The sequence below is a fragment of the Cydia fagiglandana genome, chromosome 16 (assembly GCF_963556715.1).
Source record: "Cydia fagiglandana chromosome 16, ilCydFagi1.1, whole genome shotgun sequence".
NCBI lineage: Eukaryota > Metazoa > Arthropoda > Insecta > Lepidoptera > Tortricidae > Cydia > Cydia fagiglandana.
Genome location: NC_085947.1, coordinates 11491709 through 11512264, shown reverse-complemented (window position 1 = coordinate 11512264; position 20556 = coordinate 11491709). Strand labels below are relative to the sequence as shown.

General features: G+C 39.7%; 1 protein-coding gene across 1 annotated transcript in view; it reads right to left on the bottom strand.

Moving 5' to 3' along the window:
* The window catches only part of LOC134671972 (uncharacterized), a 40886-nt gene that overhangs the window by 7812 nt on the left and 12518 nt on the right, over positions 1–20556 (bottom strand). Inside the window, exons 2-17 of the mRNA XM_063529856.1 lie at positions 10752–10865; positions 9654–9739; positions 9287–9545; positions 8879–9160; positions 8674–8806; positions 8441–8583; positions 8048–8234; positions 7713–7825; positions 7004–7075; positions 4677–5411; positions 4152–4224; positions 3963–4069; positions 3527–3809; positions 3027–3187; positions 2429–2607; positions 1535–1674 (exon numbers count right to left, since the gene is read on the bottom strand). Of these exons, the coding sequence (XP_063385926.1) occupies positions 1535–1674; positions 2429–2607; positions 3027–3187; positions 3527–3809; positions 3963–4069; positions 4152–4224; positions 4677–5411; positions 7004–7075; positions 7713–7825; positions 8048–8234; positions 8441–8583; positions 8674–8806; positions 8879–9160; positions 9287–9545; positions 9654–9739; positions 10752–10818 (3020 nt within the window). The 5' untranslated portion in view covers positions 10819–10865. The remainder of the gene's footprint in view (positions 1–1534; positions 1675–2428; positions 2608–3026; positions 3188–3526; positions 3810–3962; positions 4070–4151; positions 4225–4676; positions 5412–7003; positions 7076–7712; positions 7826–8047; positions 8235–8440; positions 8584–8673; positions 8807–8878; positions 9161–9286; positions 9546–9653; positions 9740–10751; positions 10866–20556) is intronic.

Below are 20556 nucleotides of genomic sequence, written 5' to 3'. Positions count from 1 at the left end.
GCGGGGATTTTTCTCTGTCACTAATTACGCCTTCGTTGGAGTAAAAGAGAAAGATCCCCGCAATTTGCGAATTTCGGTTTTCGCGGTAGCCGCTCTAGTAATTTGTGGGCCCCTTAACATAATTAGAAAATCTTTACCACGACTCTATCTCAATTATGGTGTACAATGTTGTAACTTTTCTAATGATCTTGTCCGTAAATGTAATGATAAGTTAGTATATCGCCGCATTTTTCTGAATCCTTTCAAAGTCATTTGTTAGTAGCTGTTAGTGAAATAACAGCACTCAAAATCAAAACGCCAATCAATAATTACTAAATATAAAGCCAAAATAATATCAAGGCGTTATAAAATCTCTTCAATATTTTCTATAAAATAGCTTCTCAAAACACACGAAATCAAACACGAAATACAAGAGATAACGTTTATAAAAAACATATTAACAATTGGTAACGTTTTCGGTCAAAATATTGAACTTTGACGGATGTCAATGTGATAAACATAAAATCGGAAATTACCTTACCTATTGACATCTCCGCCAAAGCGGTACCTACATTTTGCCTAAAAACGTTACTTTATTATAAAACCCCAGTCCCAGAAGCCATACACCGTTATTGAAAATAAAAAACACGAGAAATCGGCTTAAACCAAAACATCCTAGCATGATACCTGCAAGCAGGCTGCAGTTAATGTTTACAAAACGGACATATCCATTACTGCAAGCTAAAAGCGCTAACTTTCAGTCACGCAGTTAACGGTTAATCCAACAATACTTTACCGTGTCTGTTTGATGACATGACATGGTTATTAGCGACCTTTGCCAAAAACGGGTTAAGCTCTATGACCGATTCTGAGTCTTCTGACCCTTGCAGTTTGCGAACGAAATTTGCTAATTTGGTACCTAACTATACCTGTACATGTTGGTATGAAAAGACGTCGGTATTGCAGATAAGTATAAAAAAATATGATCGTCTGCCCAGGAACAATGAATACAAACACATGAAATCCGATCTGGACAAGGTACCTAGTACGGAATACCTAATGACCAAAATATCGCATACCTACTTAGAAGTCAATTAAAATAGTGATTGCTAAAGATACCTACAGTCAGGAAATGGAATCGATATAAATTGTATGGCCGTACACGGTGTTTAACGCGTTTATTACGCGTGTTTCGTTGCTGATTAATTGAATGCGATCATAGGCAACACCGGAATGCGCTAACCTATAGTGTATTCATGATATACCTGCCTATTTCAACAACGAATGTAAACCTATTCTAATTTTTAAATTTAATTAAGTATAGTATTATACAGTATACTGAGACTCCACAGTCAAACTAAATGTAGTTTTGTGGAGCATTGTATGTAACAATAAAGTTGTAACTTCTAGTATAATAAATAACTAAAATAATAATAAATAAAAACTATTTAGTACGTGGAGAGGCGTACATTAGCAACGAGGGTTATCTTGTAATAATAATGTAACCCATGTCATGTAATCAAACCAGACACTATCACATAGAACACCAACTCACCCGGCCCCGATGTAGTTGGACGTGACCACGGCCTCCGCGGGGCCCCGGAACAGGCATGTCAAGTTGAAGCGTTTATCGCGCGACGTCTGGACGTTGTCGCTGAATTGTACCACTACGATGTTTGTCATTGTGTCGCCGTACTAGAAGGGGTGTTTTAGTGGATCGAATGAATTAGGTAGACATTTGCCTACATTGGTTAGTGTTAAAACATCTAGGTAGCAGATGGTCTGAGGATTCGACATACAATTAGATACATAAATTATGAACATGTATTTAATGGCTCCTCTACACGATGGGCCAGCGCCGGCCACTCCAACTACTCCAAGGGACGCAGCCATGCGGTAGAATGAGATAGCAATATCACTTGCTTCCTCTAACACATAAATGCGTCCCTTGAGTGGCCAGCGTTGGCCCATCGTGTAGAGGAGCCATAATATAGGCTTATGCATATGCATAATAAGATATTGATTTTCACTAACTCAAACATCAGACACATCTAAAGCGTCACCGGCCATGAAGAAAATAATACAAACACTTACTACGTACCTACTTTTGTATTAGGTATATCTAGGTCTTAGCCTACATTGGTATAAGAAAGCAACAACAGTTTGAACTGCAACCTCAAATATATAGAGTTAGACCATGACAAGTATGCAACGATTTTGATAGCACACGCAGTGCAAGTGTTATTTATACGTCATAATTTCATAGATATTCGACGTTTAAAATACTTAACACTTACACTGCGTGTGCTATCAAAATCGTTACAGACTTATCTTGGTTTAAGTCTAAATGAGACATGAAACAAAGAACAACTTGTAGACATACTTTGTAACAATTATTTTTATTGACGCATCTAGAGAATAAGAGATAAGTAAACTATTAGGTACTTACACGCTGCGTGCCACACTCCGGATACCCATGTGCTCCAGTGATGCGCAAGACATTGGACACTCCACCATTTCCTCTGAAGAAGCAGCGGTCATAAAATCCGTACGTATACATTCGTCCGAAGAACCCTTCTGGAAGGCGGAGCGTGAACTCCATGCCATCTTCATTGCACACTTGCGATACTTCAAACAAAAGACAAACGTTAAAGTTCCACTTTACCTATACCTTAATCGAAGTTACATTTTTAAATTCATGCTCATGGAATTCGTCCTGCATTCAGTTCAATAGAAGTCTGCTAAAAATATCTCGTAGTAAATATTTTTGTTTATTTTTCAGACCAGGATTATTCCGTGGAAGAGTTTCATCTGATCGGAAATTTGGCACACAGTTAAGGCATAGACTTATACCTACCTACCTACACCTATATTAAATACTAGTAGCAAAAAAGGCGGTAGGTACCTAATATGCACCAGGTGTTATATAGTTTTATACAACTTCCTATAAATTATTAGATTATCTTTATTTCGAAGCATTGTCCGAAACTAAAGTGGCAAATATTTACGTGGTTCAGGTTTCTGACCTTACAATTTTAAATACTTACCATCCAAGCAATCATCAGCCATACGTCCAAGCGCTCTCTCATAAAAATCGTAGTCATTGGCCGTGTTATCAAAATGCGCAGGATTCGCGGCGTCTAGTTCCCGCGTGTCCCGGTCGCTGAGCTCGCAATTGTCGCGAGGTGAGCTTCCGTAGGGCACATCTCTGTAAATATCGTAAGGATTGAAGCCTTTTTTTGTAACATGATAACAATCAAGGCCTGTCCTGTTAGATGGTTTATTTAAATGATGCCAATCGTTTGCGCCATAGCGAACGAAACGGTAAAATCTCTCTATGACATTAGACGTTTCGCTGTTATTTATTTACTTATTTTATAAGCCGCTAATGGAATTTGATGTAACATGATCTAAGTCATTTTTGGAGTCGTTGTTAGGTTGCCCCAAGCAGAAAAAATTATGCGTCCTAGCCTAATTATAGGTTTTCCTTTATTAGAAACAGGTATAAGAAAGAAATCTTAAAAAAGTATTATTTTTATTTAAGTACCTGTAATTGAACGCCCGACATATGAAATCCCTCGCTTCGATACATTCCCTCTGACAGTGCGCCAACGATTGCGCAGTCGTAAATCTCCTTACGAATCTGCGCTGCATGCGTTGCCGTCCAACTTGTCTGAAGCTGTCATCCTCACAACGGGAGCCTTGCCACGGCCTGTGCCCTACTGGAGGCCCGCCTACTGGGGCTCCTCCTAGAGGGTTACCGATGGGGATGCCTGGTCCAACCGGTGCGATAGGTCCGTCTGGCTCATATGGAGAATAACCGGGTCCACCTTCAAAATGTGTGTCATAATTATATATACTCGTATTGTCATAAAGAGGGCGGAATTGCTCATGGCAAAAACCAAACGTCAATAGAGTAATCATAAATATGAATAGGTATCTGTATCTGAATAGTTATAGTAAAGAAAATGTACTCAATTTACCGATTGGTCTGTTTACACCAGGAGGATAGGTGTCGCGGTAAATTCCGGGTCTATCCACAGGCCGACGTACAGGATAAATTGGTCTAGGTTCAACACCAACCGGATACCTGTAGATTGTAACAAGGGGGATTAGTAAGATGCAGTGTGTTTTATTCTCATGGCGATGATTTTTGTCATTTGTCTGTTTACCTATCAGCACCTGGACGGACACCTCCAACTGGATAACGGTCTCCTGGTGGATAATCGCCACGGCCATAACCTCCTATAAAATCATGAAGAACAACTTAGGCGAATGGAACACTGTGTTATATAAGGAAATTGCAATTTAGGATAGTTAAGCGCAGACTTTAAGTTAAATTTTATTGATAGGCACCTATAGGTAGGTATCATAATTCATAAATATATTCCGGTACATAATTATTTTAGGGCATGTTAGGTAGTTGTCAAGCGGACCCCGGGCTCCCATGAGCCGTGGCAAAATGCCGGGATAACGCCAGGAAGAAGATGTTTAGGTATACCTACCAAACGAGATTTTTCACAGCGAAGAAATCGATGATCTAGAGATTTTTAGGTTAACAAACAATATTACCATTTTTGATGTTTTTCAAAATTATTAAATAATTTCAACTTAAACTTCAGGATGAGAAAAGCTAAACAGAGTAAGTATTTAGAATTTAATTTAATGTGTAAGTTGTGTAAGGAATTTGTGCTTACCAGGATATGACGATCCGGTCGGCGGATACTTGTCATACAGATCCGGGTAACGGTCCCCGCCGAGCGGTACCGGGTCCCGGTTCACTCCCACGGGATACCGGCTGCCGAACGGGTACCGTCCCCAGTCGCTAGTGCTGGGATATCTGTCCTGATCGAATCTGTCAGGATACCGGTTCCATCCGGGTCTGGAGGGGTATCTACCGCGGTTCGGGTATCTGTCAGCTGGATACCGATCGACGGGGTATCTGTCAGGGTAGACGTCAATAGGGTATCTGCTTACAGGGTAGCGCTCTTGGGGTGGGTAACGGCCTATGTCGTTAGTAGTTGGATAGTCGAAGGGAATTCTGTTTGATCCGGGATATGGCAGGGAATCGCTGGTAGGGTACCTGTCGCGTGTGGGGTATCTATCAACACCTGGATATCCAGGACGGTATCTATCAACTCCTGGTGGATAACGGTCAATAGCTGGATACCGATCTGAGCTAGGATATCTGTCTATTGGGTATCTATCGGCAGGACTGAAGCCTATTCCAGGGGGGTATCTGTCATCAGGGTATCTGTCGTCAGGGTAGCGGTCGTAGCCCGGGTTGTATCGGTCCGGGTAGTCGGGCCCGGCGGGGTAGCGGTCGTCGGGGTAGCGATCGGGTCTGCCGTACCGCTCGTCGTCCGAGTAGCTGTCGTCGGGGTACCGGTCGCGGTCCCGATCGCGGTCACGGTCGCGGTCACCGCTACCTCCTTGAATAACCAATGTGAATTAGTAAAGTAAAAATATGTAGATACATCCAAATCCACTTAAAATACTTAACATGCACACAAAGCTGTAAACAGTTTAAAAATAAATTCTACAAGCTAATTATAAACCAAACACTGGCTTTATCTACAGAGTTTATCACGAAACTACGACTGTTTGAAATATTTATTGAATAAACAAAGTCACATGTACCAAAGGATTGATTGCATATTGCGACAGTATTGTTCCAACAGATATTCGCAGACTGGAACAATACCTATTGAAATAAAAGGTAAACAAACTACGTCAAAACATGCTAATTAATTTACACTTAATTACCGGAATGAAGGATAAAATAATGTTTATTAAAGTACACAATACACAATTCTGAAATACGAACGAATGAAAATTCACAATAATTATTTTAGTCTTCGCCAAATAGGCCAGTCAAACTAATTTTTTTCCAGGAATTAATTCCCAGCAAGTTAGAAATCGTCTTAATATCTTCCTTTGATTCTAAATAAAATTAGTGTAATCCGAGATTGCTCCATTCTAGGATTTGTGGATTTTTTTACTGTTTCAGTTTTTTGCTTGTAAAAATTACCACCTGAGGATCCGAAGAAATACCTTGATATGAATTCGTAGTTAAAGATTGTAAAAAATGGCCACCACTTTGAATTTGTCTTTTTTTTGTGTAAAATCGTGTTATAATTCGATTTTTTTTTCACCAGTGTCTGATCTACAACAACCTTGCTGGTAGTGACATTGTAATGTAAATTGAATTTATCCACACCTCCTGGGATGGAGCAAACTCGGATTATACGAACTTAAGTATGACCAAATGAAGATATTAAAATGATTTCCAGCTTGCTGGGAATTAATTCCTCAAAACGATTTTTTGGGTCTAATTTGACTGGCCTAAAAGAGATTAGACTTCTAGATTCTAGAGATTATACTATAAACTACTGACTAGATAGATGCTACTGCTCCTACTGGCACTACACTGGATAGGTACGTAGAAACCTAAAGCCTGATACTAAAATGAAATGATCTAAAAAAACCAATCTAACTAATACAACTATAAACTACAAGTTACTCGTATTTCACCAAATGAGGCATGTTGCATAGCGTAAGTTACTTTTATCATTCATTTCGTGACAGAAAAGAGCGTTAAAAATTCTGGCCGCTTGTTAGGTCGTTATGTTTTAGTAAGGAGGTTACTGAACTATATACGATCGAACTACCTATACGGTGACAAGATGGTTTTTCATACAATCGACTTTAGGTGAATAATATTCGAAATGATTGATAAAAGGTAACTTAACCCTTCGTCTGCCTAAGCACTGATTACAAGCACTGATGACGTATTAAAATCCTTTGTTTAATACAATAGGTTTAATTTCGTTCGCTCTGATCAGTACCTTATACATACGAAGGGTTAACGTCTCAGCACAATGAAGCCTCATAGAATAAATATCAATACAGTACAATGAAGCCTCATAGAATAAATATAATAATAAAATTCTATAAACACAGATGATCTAAATGATGACATGCGAATACAGAAGCCACAGGTCTACCATGCACTATTCCGAACCTGTAGTAGAGGGTCGACCCCACGGCGCCTGCGATCCGCCGCTAGCATCAGCCTCACCACTCACTAGCTGGTCTGTTTCCCCACACAAATTACGATTTAGAACACCACGAAAAAACGTGACACAAATCTAAAACTGCCCTGCTTATTCAATGTGCAGTACTTGCACGAAAATCATCGTTTAAATAAAGAACTTACTTATTGAAAGAAAACAAGATATAAACAATGGCATGACTTTTCAACTGCGATTATTGCATATGTTGTTAGCATGGCAGAAAAGCGGTCATGAAAATATCGATATCTTTCAAATTACAATTTAGAACACCACGAAAAAACGTGACACTTTAAAAGCGGTCATGAAAATATCGATATCTTTCAACTAGTTTATCACCTGCCATTATCAGATCTTATTGTTTTTGTCACCTATTTTTGTAACACAATTGTGTTATTTTGTAATGCAACAATTATGTTACCGAAGAATAACAACAGAGCTATTACCATATCAGGCAATTTAAGCTCATACAGGGTCGTATTCTATTTCTAGAGCGCAGATGGTTTCAATGTCGCATACCACGTGGTTGATCAAATTGACCACTTATACCTTTTTGAGGACAGTAGCACTCGTAAACTGCGTCTATTGAGTATCCAATTGAAACTGTCAAGTGGTTATTGATCTCTTCCGTTACTCTCGTTCAAAATAGGATATACTTACGCATTAGATTCTCGTAGTAATCAAAATCGGGATCGTAAAGTAGCCTCATCCCATCCTTTTGGTTATAACGACTGAGACGACATGTCCTGGCGCGATCACTGTATACCGCCGATCTGTAATAAACAGTATAAAAATAACTTTGTGTGTCATCCAATATCGGACAGTGAACTGAAATGTGTTATAGAGACGTTTGCAGCGAATTTGTTTGACATCGCTTGTTTTGTAAGTGAACAATAGGTTATTTTAAATATTATATCTGGGACTGTTTATTTGGGACAAGTGCCTATTACAAGATAAGGTAATGAGAATAAGATTATGTTTTTACAGTTTTATACCTGCATTGGAAGCTAGTTTGTCTAAGGCACTCGTCGAGACATTCGCTCAGGGACCGTCCAGTAATCTCCGAATGGAACTCTCCGGTGATCCGGCTGTTTCTGTAGCGCTGGAAGGCGGTGTCCGGCCGCCGGCCCGGAGAGAACAGGTGTGACGTCACGCTGTTGTCCGGGTACTCCGTGCCGCGAGCTGTCACCCGATGAGAAACTGATCATAATTGTGAGAAAAACCTTATTTCGACTTCATGCATCACAGTCACCTTCAAATAAATTGTTAGCTTAGTCAGTTCATTAGTTCTCGAATAAGTACCAATTATATGTCTTAGTTTGGAAACAAATGAGTTAGGTATTTGTTGTTAGCCTAAACGTTAAGATAATAAAACAAATGAAACTCACGATTGTCGAGACAAACAAGATCATAAAAGTGATGGGTGGGTGATGCACTGACAGTCACGTCGTCCTTTTGAGAGACGGAATCTTCTTCGGAAAGCACACATTGGCGTGTCATTGCGTCATGCTCGATAGATCGGCAGAAATATCTAAAAATAACAATCAAATAAACACAATCATACAACCATATACTTACCGGATAATTGTATTTAACTGGTACAAAGAGTAGGTACACTTACTTTTCCGCACGGACGCACATAGATTGGCATTCGTCCAAGGTCATATTGGAGAAAACGTCAGCTTCGAAAGGACCTCCGAGACGTTTATTTTCTTCCTTGATGAATACTGCGAGGCCGTCACATCTCCTTTCCGCTAAGAGATAATTGAAAAATTAGTTTGAAAGCGAATAGAAAATATAAAAAATAATGTCAAAAAACTACATACCGTTAAGACAAGTATTTTCCAAGTAATCGGCATTATGGTCATCTTCCAAAAGTTCGGGATGGGTCCTTCTAGTGAATCTACTTAGAGAACAGGTCCTTAAAGCAGAGTCATACGTCGCCGAACGGCACACAAAGCTGAACTCCCCTAAGCATTTGTCTTCGCACTCCGTTCGGTTGGCGACCATGATCTCCTTGAGGTCTGACGATGGAAGTTTTAACCGTTTTCTGGCATGCCTCTCGAAGACGTAGCGGCGAGAGGGACATTCTCGTTCCGGACGGTTTGCTGTAAAAAATAAACTAAATAAGGATCCAAGTTGATCGGTCATCAGCCCAATTTCGACAATTTGACTAGTCTTGAATATCTTGTTCTGCCTGTGTCGCGAATATGTAATGATTGGTAGGTTCTTACATGTTAGGCAAATTTCGTTGAAATGAACGCTGTTGGGTACGATCATAAGAGTGCCAATGCCTTCAGGAGCAGCTTGCTCTCTCGTCAAATAGCACGTCGACTCTTCATACTCCGGCTCAGGACTGAAAGCCGCAATACGCGCTCCAGGTTGGAAATCGATGGAATTGCATGTCCTGACTAAACTGTTTCCAGATCTATCTCGTAAACATAAGTCCTGGCATTTTTCCAGCACACGAAAAGGCGGGGCAGTTTCACGTACCTGAGAAACAATAGTTTCCATTAGCATCTTAGTGTTAAGTATCAGGTTTTGGTGTAATTGTATTAGAGCGTTGTATAGGAATATTTTTAAGTGGAAATGTATACTTACGACATCATCGTCGAATCCGTGAAGTTGTTGATTGGGAAGGCGTTCGTACATCACTCTTCCCATTCCTTGGTTACATGTTGTTTGAGCTGAAACATGATAATTATATTGTACGTAAATATTTGCTAACTAAATTTTGCAATGCACTCTAATCGTTATGTTGTCGATCCGGCCTCATAAATCAATACGAGTATACCTACAGCTGTAAATATTGTGAACGTTATTGTGATCTTTCAATTACCGAGGTGTGAATATGACCATATGACGTCAAATTTAGAGGGTGTGTCTCCGTTCAATGATGGCCGAGTTTGCTACATATTATACGAGTAGATTTGAAGAAAATACAGAAACATATTAAAGGACTATAGATGTAATCATAACCCATAGAGAAAGAAGTAAACTTAGAGTGTCCATTCCCCCTGAAACCTGCGTACGAATTTTTGTAAATATTGGTCTTAATAGCCATTTGCGGAAGTGCCGCACTCTTATGGACGCTGTTTAATTAAACCATCATCTTATTAATGTTACAGGCCAATAATGAAGCTTAGGCACCCATTTCTCTATAGAGATACATACATGTCACATGAAGTACCTAATGCCATTTTATCAGAATCATCATCATCATCATCATCTCAGCCATAAGACGTCCACTGCTGAACATAGGCCTCCCCCTTTGGGGGGTGAATGCCATAATCGCCACGCTTGGCAGGCGGGTTGGCGATCGCAGTCGAGTACACCGAATTTGAGGGACGCTGCTGCCCGCAGCAGAATCAGAATCAAATATTTATTATTAGTATATTTATTTATTTATTTATTTAAACTTTATTGCACAAGCACAGGAAAAATATGTAAAAATGGCGGACTTAATGCCTAAAGGCATTAAGTCCGCCATTAAGGCATTAAGTTAGTGTAATATATCTTTGAAAAAAATACTTTGCAGATTAAATGATGTTTACCTAAGAACAACAAAAATATGCGTTATTTTTCGGTCCCCCGCTACTATTCAATATACTCTATGGGTCCCACTCAATGTGAAAGAGGGACAGGACAGGCGTCAGTAAAGTTTATGCATGTACCTACATGTAAATGAGTAATGTATACCGTTAGCCATGGTGAGCATGGTGAGCGCGGTGAAGGCGTGCATGACGCTCGCCCCTCGCGGCTTCATCTTCCTGCTGCTGACTGACCCTCGTCACCGACCGCTCATATGGCCACCTGGAAACAAATCGGTGCGTTTCAACAAGGGACTAAACTACTACAAGATAGATCATTTAGGTATATATGGAGAATGTACATCTGGTCTCCCGCGATACAGGCCTAGCCTAGTGCGGGGACTCCTGGAATCTCCGAATGCCAAGTCAGTTATGCACCATCATCTCCTACCACAGAAACTCGTGTATTACCACTGTATTTTTTCTGTGCATAAAAATATTTTTTATCTTTATCTTTAAGTAGCATTCATGCTCCTTCACGAGACAAGTTTTGAACGAGCCAGAGAGAGAGCTGAGAGTCACAAAAGATCCGCTAACCATGCAAGTAGCTTCATAATCTGGTTTATTAATGACACTTTCTACCTAATAAATGTGCTTTGTAAACGCAAACATCTTATTCAGCAACGTAACAACGCAAACATCGTAAATACGGAATCAAAGTTTGGATATCTACGTTTTCGTAGGTACCTATCATTATTGTATAGTAAATCTTCATGTGGTAATGTCATATTTCTATGAAAATATGACGTTTTAAATCATTTATTTACATACAATATATATACAGTGGTACAACTAAACAAAATTAATAACTAGCTTAAATCTAAAATAGGCCCCTGAGGCATTGTACCAAGGATGCTGGTGGCATTTCCCCGCTGTATCGCAATACTGATACGTTGTGCGAGGTAGCCGCCAGCTCTTCGGTCGCCAGTTATGTCAACCAGACGCTTCATTAAATCATCCTTTAGTTTCCTTATATACTCTTAAATCATAAGGTTATGAGCCCAGTGCGCTTACATTTAGATAAATTCAAAGAAGTTAATTTGATATTGCAGCTGCATTGCGAAATTGAGTTAAACGGACTAAACGGATTTTTTAATAATTTTTAAACGGAATTTTAAAATGATCCCAATTTAAAATTTAGGAGGCACTTGTCTTTACTACACAGAATATTTTCATGTCACATATCAATAAATATTATCAATCATGCAGTAGGTAAAGGATAGTTATCACTTATCAATATTAGGAAATATTAGGTAAGTACGTAATTTTAAAAATAACTACCTAATCTTGGCATGTAACAAACAAGTGACCATTCTTTCCATAAAGTACCGAATTACCAATCACTCTGCAAGAATACTTAAATAGATGTTATTTTTAGGGTTCCGTACCCAAAGGGTAAAATTAGGGTTCCGTACCCAAAGGGTTATTATTACTAAGACTTCGCTGTCCGTCCGTCCGTCTGTCACCAGGCTGTATCTCACGAACCGTGACAGCTAGACAGTTGAAATTTTCACAGATGATGTATTTCTGTTGCCGCTATAACAAGGAATAAGCTACTAAAAACAGAATAAAATAAAGATTTAAGTAAGGCTCCCATACAACAAACGTGATTTTTGACCAAAGTTAAGCAACGTCGGGAGTGGTCAGTACTTGGATGGGTGACCGTTTTTTTTTTGCTTTTTTTTTGCATTATGGTACGGAACCCTTCGTGCGCGAGTCCGACTCGCACTTGCCCGGTTTTTTTTCTATTCACCTACGATAAGGAATAGAGATACCCATTCGTAAACATTACATAACACCATGATTAACACGAGTAAAATTGTCTAACGCTGTCCGGTTGCATGCAAAGTTCAGGGCTATAACCGCGAAAATCGAAGTTCGCAAATTGCGGGGATTTTTCTCTGTCACTCCAATTACGCCTTCGTTGGAGTAAAAGAGAAAGGTCCCCGCAATTTGCGAATTTCGGTTTTCGCGGTAGCCGCTCAGTACCGACGGATATGATGTCTACGTGACAGCGTGATAAAACGGTGTCCATCACTTTCTATCCCGCGGTGTCAAAAAGTGCTAGTTATTTTATCACGTGCCATAAAAACCATCCATAATACGCCGGCCGGCAGATTATCATTTTCCAACATGAATAGTGCAGAAAAACGTTTATCTCTGCCGCAGACTGTACCGACAGTTCATCTTTTTGCAACTACCGCGAATTCATGCCGATTTCTGAGATTGCGGTAAACTTTACTTGAAGTTGGGCACCACCGTGAAATTAGGGTTCCCTTCATCAATTGCAACATATATTGATAGGTTAGTTGATAATTGATCACAATTACACTGTTCATGTTCAAACTCAGCGTCCTCGGGCTAACGACCGCTTGAGCTCGGTAAGCTACGAACATAGGGTCGTGTGGGCAATTACAGTCAAATCAGCCGCTGACTGTACCGACAGTTCATCTTTTTGCAACTCCCGCGAATTCATGCCGATTTCTGAGATTGCGGCAAACTTTACTTGAAGTTGGGCACCACCGTGAAATTAGGGTTCCCTTCATCAATTGCAACATATATTGATAGGTTTGTTCAACGGTCGGCAACCTTTTAGCAGCCAAGGGCCACATAGCAGTTAACGAAGTTGACGCGGGCCGCACTTTGTTAATATTTATGACTTTATCATACATTGTCATTTGTCGATATTACATACAAAATAGCCAGAGGGAGGCTCGCGGGCCGCAAGTGAGGTTCACGGGCCGCATGCGGCCCGCGGGCCGCTGGTTGCCGACCGCTGGGTTAGTTGATAATTGATCACAATTACGCTGTTCGAACTCAGCGTCCTCGGGCTAACGACCGCTTGTGCTCGGTAAGCTACGAACATAGGGTCGTGTGGGCAATTACAGTTAAATCAGTTCATGAGTCATGTTAATCATAGTTTTATGGACATGAATACGGTTTTTGCAAAACGATCTCCGGTTCGCTGCGTCGGGTGAATATGGTGGACAATTGAGAGCAAGGTTGAACTAAAATATTATATCTCTCTGTGCCTAGATGCGCATTTGTTTTCTTGGTTTACTGTGAGTTCAAGCGCCACTTTCCGCAAGGAAATACATGTAAAGCCGTTACGCTGTCAGTAGTCCTGTCTGTGTCGCAAGACACCCTGGCGGCAAGACGCCAGTGCATTGGTCTACAGTCTATCGCGACATTCAACCAGTGTAAAAGTACACCTATACATTTAACCCGTCGTAAGTCCATCATACAACATAACACACATGTAGTGACACACATACACACATCTGAAACTGTGGCGTTACGACCCAATTGAAGTTAGTAGGTATCACATGTGTGTGTGAGGGGTTAAGATCTGACGTATTGTTCCCGCCTTTACGTTTAAATTTGGAAAATGATAGGGCTTCTATGATACTGTCAGCCTAACGGTACCGACAATTTGGTTTAGACAAGATCTCAGGAAACCAATCGATGAGAGCAGCGCGCGGCAGCCTCAGCTCAGAAGCAATCATTGCAGTTCGATGATGATGATAAGTATAGATGAATCACAAACATTGGATGCTTAGGTAGAGAACATTTATTTATTAATAGGAACTGAAGAGATTTTCTGTTCATTGTGTAAAATCTTCTTATGTACTCGTAGGTACCGAAAATGTAGTGTGGGTATTATGAATGTTTCTTTTGTGTAAACAACTTAAAGTAGTTAAAATAGTATTGAAATGACCATGTTTACGGCCGCTAGTATAGGAAAATTATGAAGTCGTTTACCTACTTTCAGAAGGCCATCAATATTAAGTACATCGTAAATAATAGAACTCAATACAGCGGAAAATATTATTTCGTTTAAAATAGTATTTCAAAATAATTAGTTTCATCATTCACTATGATTAAACTGACCTACAAATAATTATCAGCATTAATAAGAAGACTTTTTCAGTGTGTATGGCGTAAGAAAAAATTCGAAATACGCTCAAACGTCGCAATGCACGCAGCGCATAAATATATGTATCGATTTATTTTCATATTACCTAAAATATGCTACGTGGCTACAACCGATGTAATGCATATAGGATTCCATCGTAGGCGCGCAGCAATGTTTAGCAGATTACGATAGTTAACACATCAATGCGGGCAGCGATAGACAGCGAGCTCTCTGTTCGTAGGTACTTTTCGCTACATACGGTTTTCCCCGTGTTATCGGCTACGCTCGTAGCGCGTAGCTCGCTATACCATGATTTACCTGTTGCTATTGAGAAAGTAAATAATAGCTAAAGATACAGCATTTATTTACAAAATTCTTGTTTTCCATGTTCAATATTATCATATAGTAAATATCTGTCAGATATGCTATCTATATTTAAATTAATTATATCCATACTGTCTTCATGGCAACACTTAAATGACATCACTCTCTCTATGATAACGCCGGAATCATGGCTGATGTGTATTCTGAGGGCACGTTCGACGTATTGCCTCCCTGTCACACTTACGTACTAATTTTCAAGTGCGACAGAGGGGCAACAGGTCAACGCGAACGTGGTTCGGGGTAGGCCCTCCGATTTCAATGGTTTTTATATTGTTCGATACGAGTTAATAACTTCAAATGATTGTTTTAAAATAAACATCACAGTATGTATACATAACAATATATTGTCATAAAATATGAAATATTTTTATTCAAACTCTCCTCATATTACAGAGGTATGCGCGTGCGGCGTACGTGCCACCGAAGTACAAAGCATCCATTTAGTCGATAAAATAGAAAATGCCTGTACTAAGGGCACAATAACTGTACTGCTATTGATCGCTGGACATTATTTGTAATGGATCCAACATGGTCATCGATACCGTTAGTTTGCGCAGACGCGTGAAATTGGGCTGGAAAACTGCAAATAGTTACATTTTATGTTTCAATGCATAATTGGCTATTGTTCACGCTTCTCACTGAATTTCAAATTAAGTAAGTAACACTTTGTTGCACCAATGGTGGATTTGCCCTAAGGCACAGTAGGCCCGGGCCTAGGGCGGCAAGATATTTAGGGGCGGCAAATTGTGACAAAAAATTCGCAGATGGTAACAAGAAATAACTCAAAATGTAGTCAATATTATGGGTGGCTTGAAAGGGGCGGCTACAGGGCCTGGGGCCTAGGGCGGCAAAGACTGCAAATTCGCCACTGTGTTGCACGGAAGAGAGGAATACAGGTACATCAGAACATAAATATAGTACAATCTTATCCCAAGAGGGATCTCTATTGCATGCAGCCATGCATAAATGGTTAACCTTAACATAGCCACTTGACCGTCCGACGATAGTATAGTATCCGAAAAAAATACGGGAACCTTACTACTTATCCAAAGGGGTGGAAGAAAGAATTGATTTCAGACCCATCTAACGGAATATTTCGGCATTATTTACTAATTCTCTTGATGCGACAACATAGCCTTACTAAATAGTTAGCTCTAAAAAAATTTTGGTGGCAGTGTAGTTATAATTTTTGTAGAAAATTGTGAATGCGCTGCGCGGGGCGTGCGTCGCTAAAAAACCCCGGACGGGTGACAGGAAAACAGTCTCGCGGGCCGGACGGTTGAGTGGATAGGGAACGGTCCTTTAGTTATCTACAGATTTTCTGCATACAATTTCTATTATTGACGTAACGTATTTATCATTTATATATTTTTTACAAATTTTAATTCTACATTATGTATCAATTGTTCATTTTTATTTACGTATTTTCATCTTTATTTACGTATTTTATAAATAAATGTTTACAATCAATATTTTTAATATAATAGCCACATTATACCTAAGCTAATAGTTTTACTGACTGTACGTCAAAATAGAAGATAGAATGAAGTTATAAAGAAAACTGATAACGTGAATAAAGAGGCAGTCATTCAGTGCATGCATGTTTGTATTGCATGCGTGCGCTTTGTGACATCACGCGGTTTATCTTTCCTGACGTGTATTATGTGCATGTTGCATTACATCGGTCATAATCATAACTATGCTGCTTTATTAGGAGAGCTCGATAAACTAACTTTGTTTATTCTCGTAAGTCCCGGCGTGCTTGTACAAGTACAAAGAAAGTTCCAAATTCAAAACCGCAAAAATTTGCTTCGATCTTACGAGGTTATGAAACAGGGGTGGTATTCGACAAGCGACGTTTGACGTATCGTGTTGATCTCCCGTTGATGTGGGAAAAATCATAAGTTCTCGAATACGTACAATGTCAAAATTTGACATTAACAATCCACACCCATACAACCATTTCCAGTCGCCGTTACGACGCGGTGTAGACACATCTTGTGTCGACACCGTCTGTTTCGGTCACAATTCCAGTCGCAGAGTCGTCGCCGTGTCGACACAGTTACCAGAAATGGGGAAGGGTCGACACATGACACAAAGTGACATAAAGTGTGGTCGCCGTGTGCACACATTGTTTCGGGTTTGCGACTACTTTATGCCAAAATCATTCGTTCATTCGTTCATTTTGTTCCTGTCAAATGGAAACTGTCAGATGGAAAAATAGTTAAATAAAAATAAGTGACATTAATACGCCATCTCTAAAACCGATTACAAGACGTAATTATATATTGTTTGCATTTATATTACAATAGGACTTAAATTATTATGGGGAATTAAACTGCTCGAGTGATTTGATAAACTAAGTGTAATATAATCAACGCGCCACCACATTGTTTTAGTTTAGCCGGAAATTAAATTGTTTACTTCTCAGTGCTTGTGTTCATAAATATATTATTTGATGCATTTTTAGTACTTCGATGCGTATACTATACTTAAATAACAGAAATAACGCTTTACATACTACGAAACTTGTTAATTATGATGTATAAATATGGTTTAAGGCTGAGAAATATTGCAGTCACAAAGTAGTCGCAAATGTTTCGACTTTGTGTCGACTCTGTGTAGACACATGACACGCGCTGTCAAAAGTAATAAAAAAGTTACTGGATTTGCAAAATGGCTCCTTGTGTTCATTTGTTTTCAGATATTCTCAAAGTGTAAAAATGACGTGGTCAGAGATGGGACTTAATAGATTAACTGTTTATTCGACTAATTAATGGAATAAAAAAAGTTAATCCTCAAATTTTAATCACGATTAGTTTAGTCGACCTAACATAGATTGAAATTGAATTAATCTGAACATTAATCGAATAAATTATCGATTAAATCTCGGTTGGAAGTTGACAGGGGGCCATTTTTGTACGTAAAAATAATAGAAATGTCTTGCATGCAGATGGTAGCCAAACACTTTGTCATAAAAGTCGAGATGGGTGTCGATTTATAGGTTTTAGGGAGTGCCGATTTCGAAAATGATGACCACTTTGGAATCCAAAATGGCGGCCATGCACTGTGTCATAAAAGTCGTCATGGATGTCGTTTTATACGTTTTAGGGGGCCCCAATTTTGAAAATGATGACCATTTTGGAATCCAAAATGGCGGCCATGCACTATGCCATAAAAGTCGTCAGGGGTGTCGTTTTATAGGTTTTAGGAGGCGCAGATTTCAAAAATGATCACCATTTTGGATTCCAAGATGGCGGCCATGCACTATGTCATAAAAGTCGTCATGGGTGTCGTTTTATAGGTTTTAGGGGGCCCCGATTTAGAAAATGATGACCATTTTGAAATCCAAAATGGCGGCCATGCACTATGTAATAAAAGTCGTCATGGGTGTCGTTTTATAGGTTTTGGGGGGCGCAGATTTAGAAAATGATGACCATTTTGGATTCCAAAATGGTGGCCATGCACTATGTCATAAAAGTCGTCATGGGTGTCGTTTTATAGGTTTTAAGGGGCGCAGATTTCGAAAACGATGACCAATTTGGATTCCAAGATGGCGGCCATGCACTATGTCATAAAAGCCGTCATGAATGTCGTTTTATAGGTTTTAGGGGGCCCCGCTTTCGAAAATGATGACCATTTTGGAATCCAGAATGGCGGCCATGCACTATGTCATAAAAGTCGTCATGGGTGTCGTTTTATAGGTTTTGGGGGGCGCAGAATTCGAAAACGATAACCATTTTCGATTCCAAAATGGCGGCCATGCACTATGTCATAAAAGTCGTCATGGATGTCGTTTTATGGGTTTTAGGGGGCCCCGATTTAGAAAATGATGACCATTTTGAAATCCAAAATGGCGGCCATGCACTATGTCATAAAAGTCGTCATGGGTGTCGTTTTATAGGTTTTGGGGGGCGCAGATTTCGAAAACGATAACCATTTTCGATTCCAAAATGGCGGCCATGCACTATGTCATAAAAGTCGTCATGGATGTCGTTTTATAGGTTTTGGGGGGGCGCAGATTTAGAAAATGATGACCATTTTGGATTCCAAAATGGTGGCCATGCACTATGTCATAAAAGTCGTCATGGGTGTCGTTTTATAGGTTTTAGGGGGCGCTGATTTCGAAAACGATGACCATTTTGGATTCTAAAATGGCGGCCATGCACTATGTTATAAAAGTCGTCATGGATGTCGTTTTATAGGTTTTAGGGGGCCCCGCTTTCGAAAATGATGACCATTTTGGAATCCAGAATGGCGGCCATGCACTATGTCATGAAAGTCGTCATGGGTGTCGTTTAATAGGTTTTGGGGGGCGCAGATTTCGAAAACGATAACCATTTTCGATTCCAAAATGGCGGCCATGCACTATGTCATAAAAGTCGTCATGGATGTCGTTTTATAGGTTTTAGGGGGCCCCGCTTTCGAAAATGATGACCATTTTGGAATCCAGAATGGCGGCCATGCACTATGTCATGAAAGTCGTCATGGGTGTCGTTTTATAGGTTTTGGGGGGCGCAGATTTAGAAAATGATGACCATTTTGGATTCCAAAATGGTGGCCATGCACTATGTCATAAAAGTCATCATGGGTGTCGTTTTATAGGTTTTAGGGGGCGCAGATTTCGAAAACGATGACCATTTTGGAATCCAAAATGGCGGCCACGCACTATGTCATAAAAGTTGTCATGGGTGTCGTTTTATAGGTTTTAGGGGGCCCTGTACGGATATGATGGTCGTTCTTGTCTACGTGACAGCGTGATAAAACGGTGTCCGTCACTTTCTATCCCACGGTGTTAAACAGTGACAGTTATTTTATCACGTGGATAAAGATGGATAAAGCTATCCATAATACGCCGGCTGATTTCGAAAATGATGACCATTTTGGAATCCAAAATGGCGGCCATGCAGTATGTCATTAAAGTCGTCATGGCTGTCGTTTTATAGGTTTTAGGGAGCGCAGATTTCGAAAATAATAACTATTTTGGAATCCAAGATGGCGGCCATGCACTATGTTAAAAATCGACATGGATGTCATTTGTTGGTCATGGTCATCATTTTCGAAATCTGCTCTTCCTAACACCTATAAATCAACATCTATGACGGCTTATATGACAAAGTGCACGGCAGACATCTTGGAATCCAAAATGGTCATCATTTTCGAATTCTGCACTCCCTAAAACCTATAAAACGATATCCATGACGACTTTTATGACAAAGTGCACGGCACACATCTTGGATTCCAAACTGGTCATCATTTTCGAAATCGGCACTTCCTAAAACCTATAAAACGATATTCATGACGACTTTTATGACAAAATACGTAGCGGCCATCTTGGATTATAAAATGATCATCGTTTTCGAATTCTGCACTCCCTAAAACCTATAAATCGACATCCGTGACGACGCAAGTTATCTTTATTTTCAGATCTAACAAATTGCTACAGAATACAAAGGACAAAAAAAGAAGCGAGGAGGTAATGAAACAAGCAAAAATACAGATGATTCCTCGACGCAATAGGATGCTTCTTAAATTGTGTCCAGATTTTTTGTCATAAAAGTTTTTATTTTTCACGTATTACTCTCACAAGTTCCGTGACATTTCGACCTTGTAA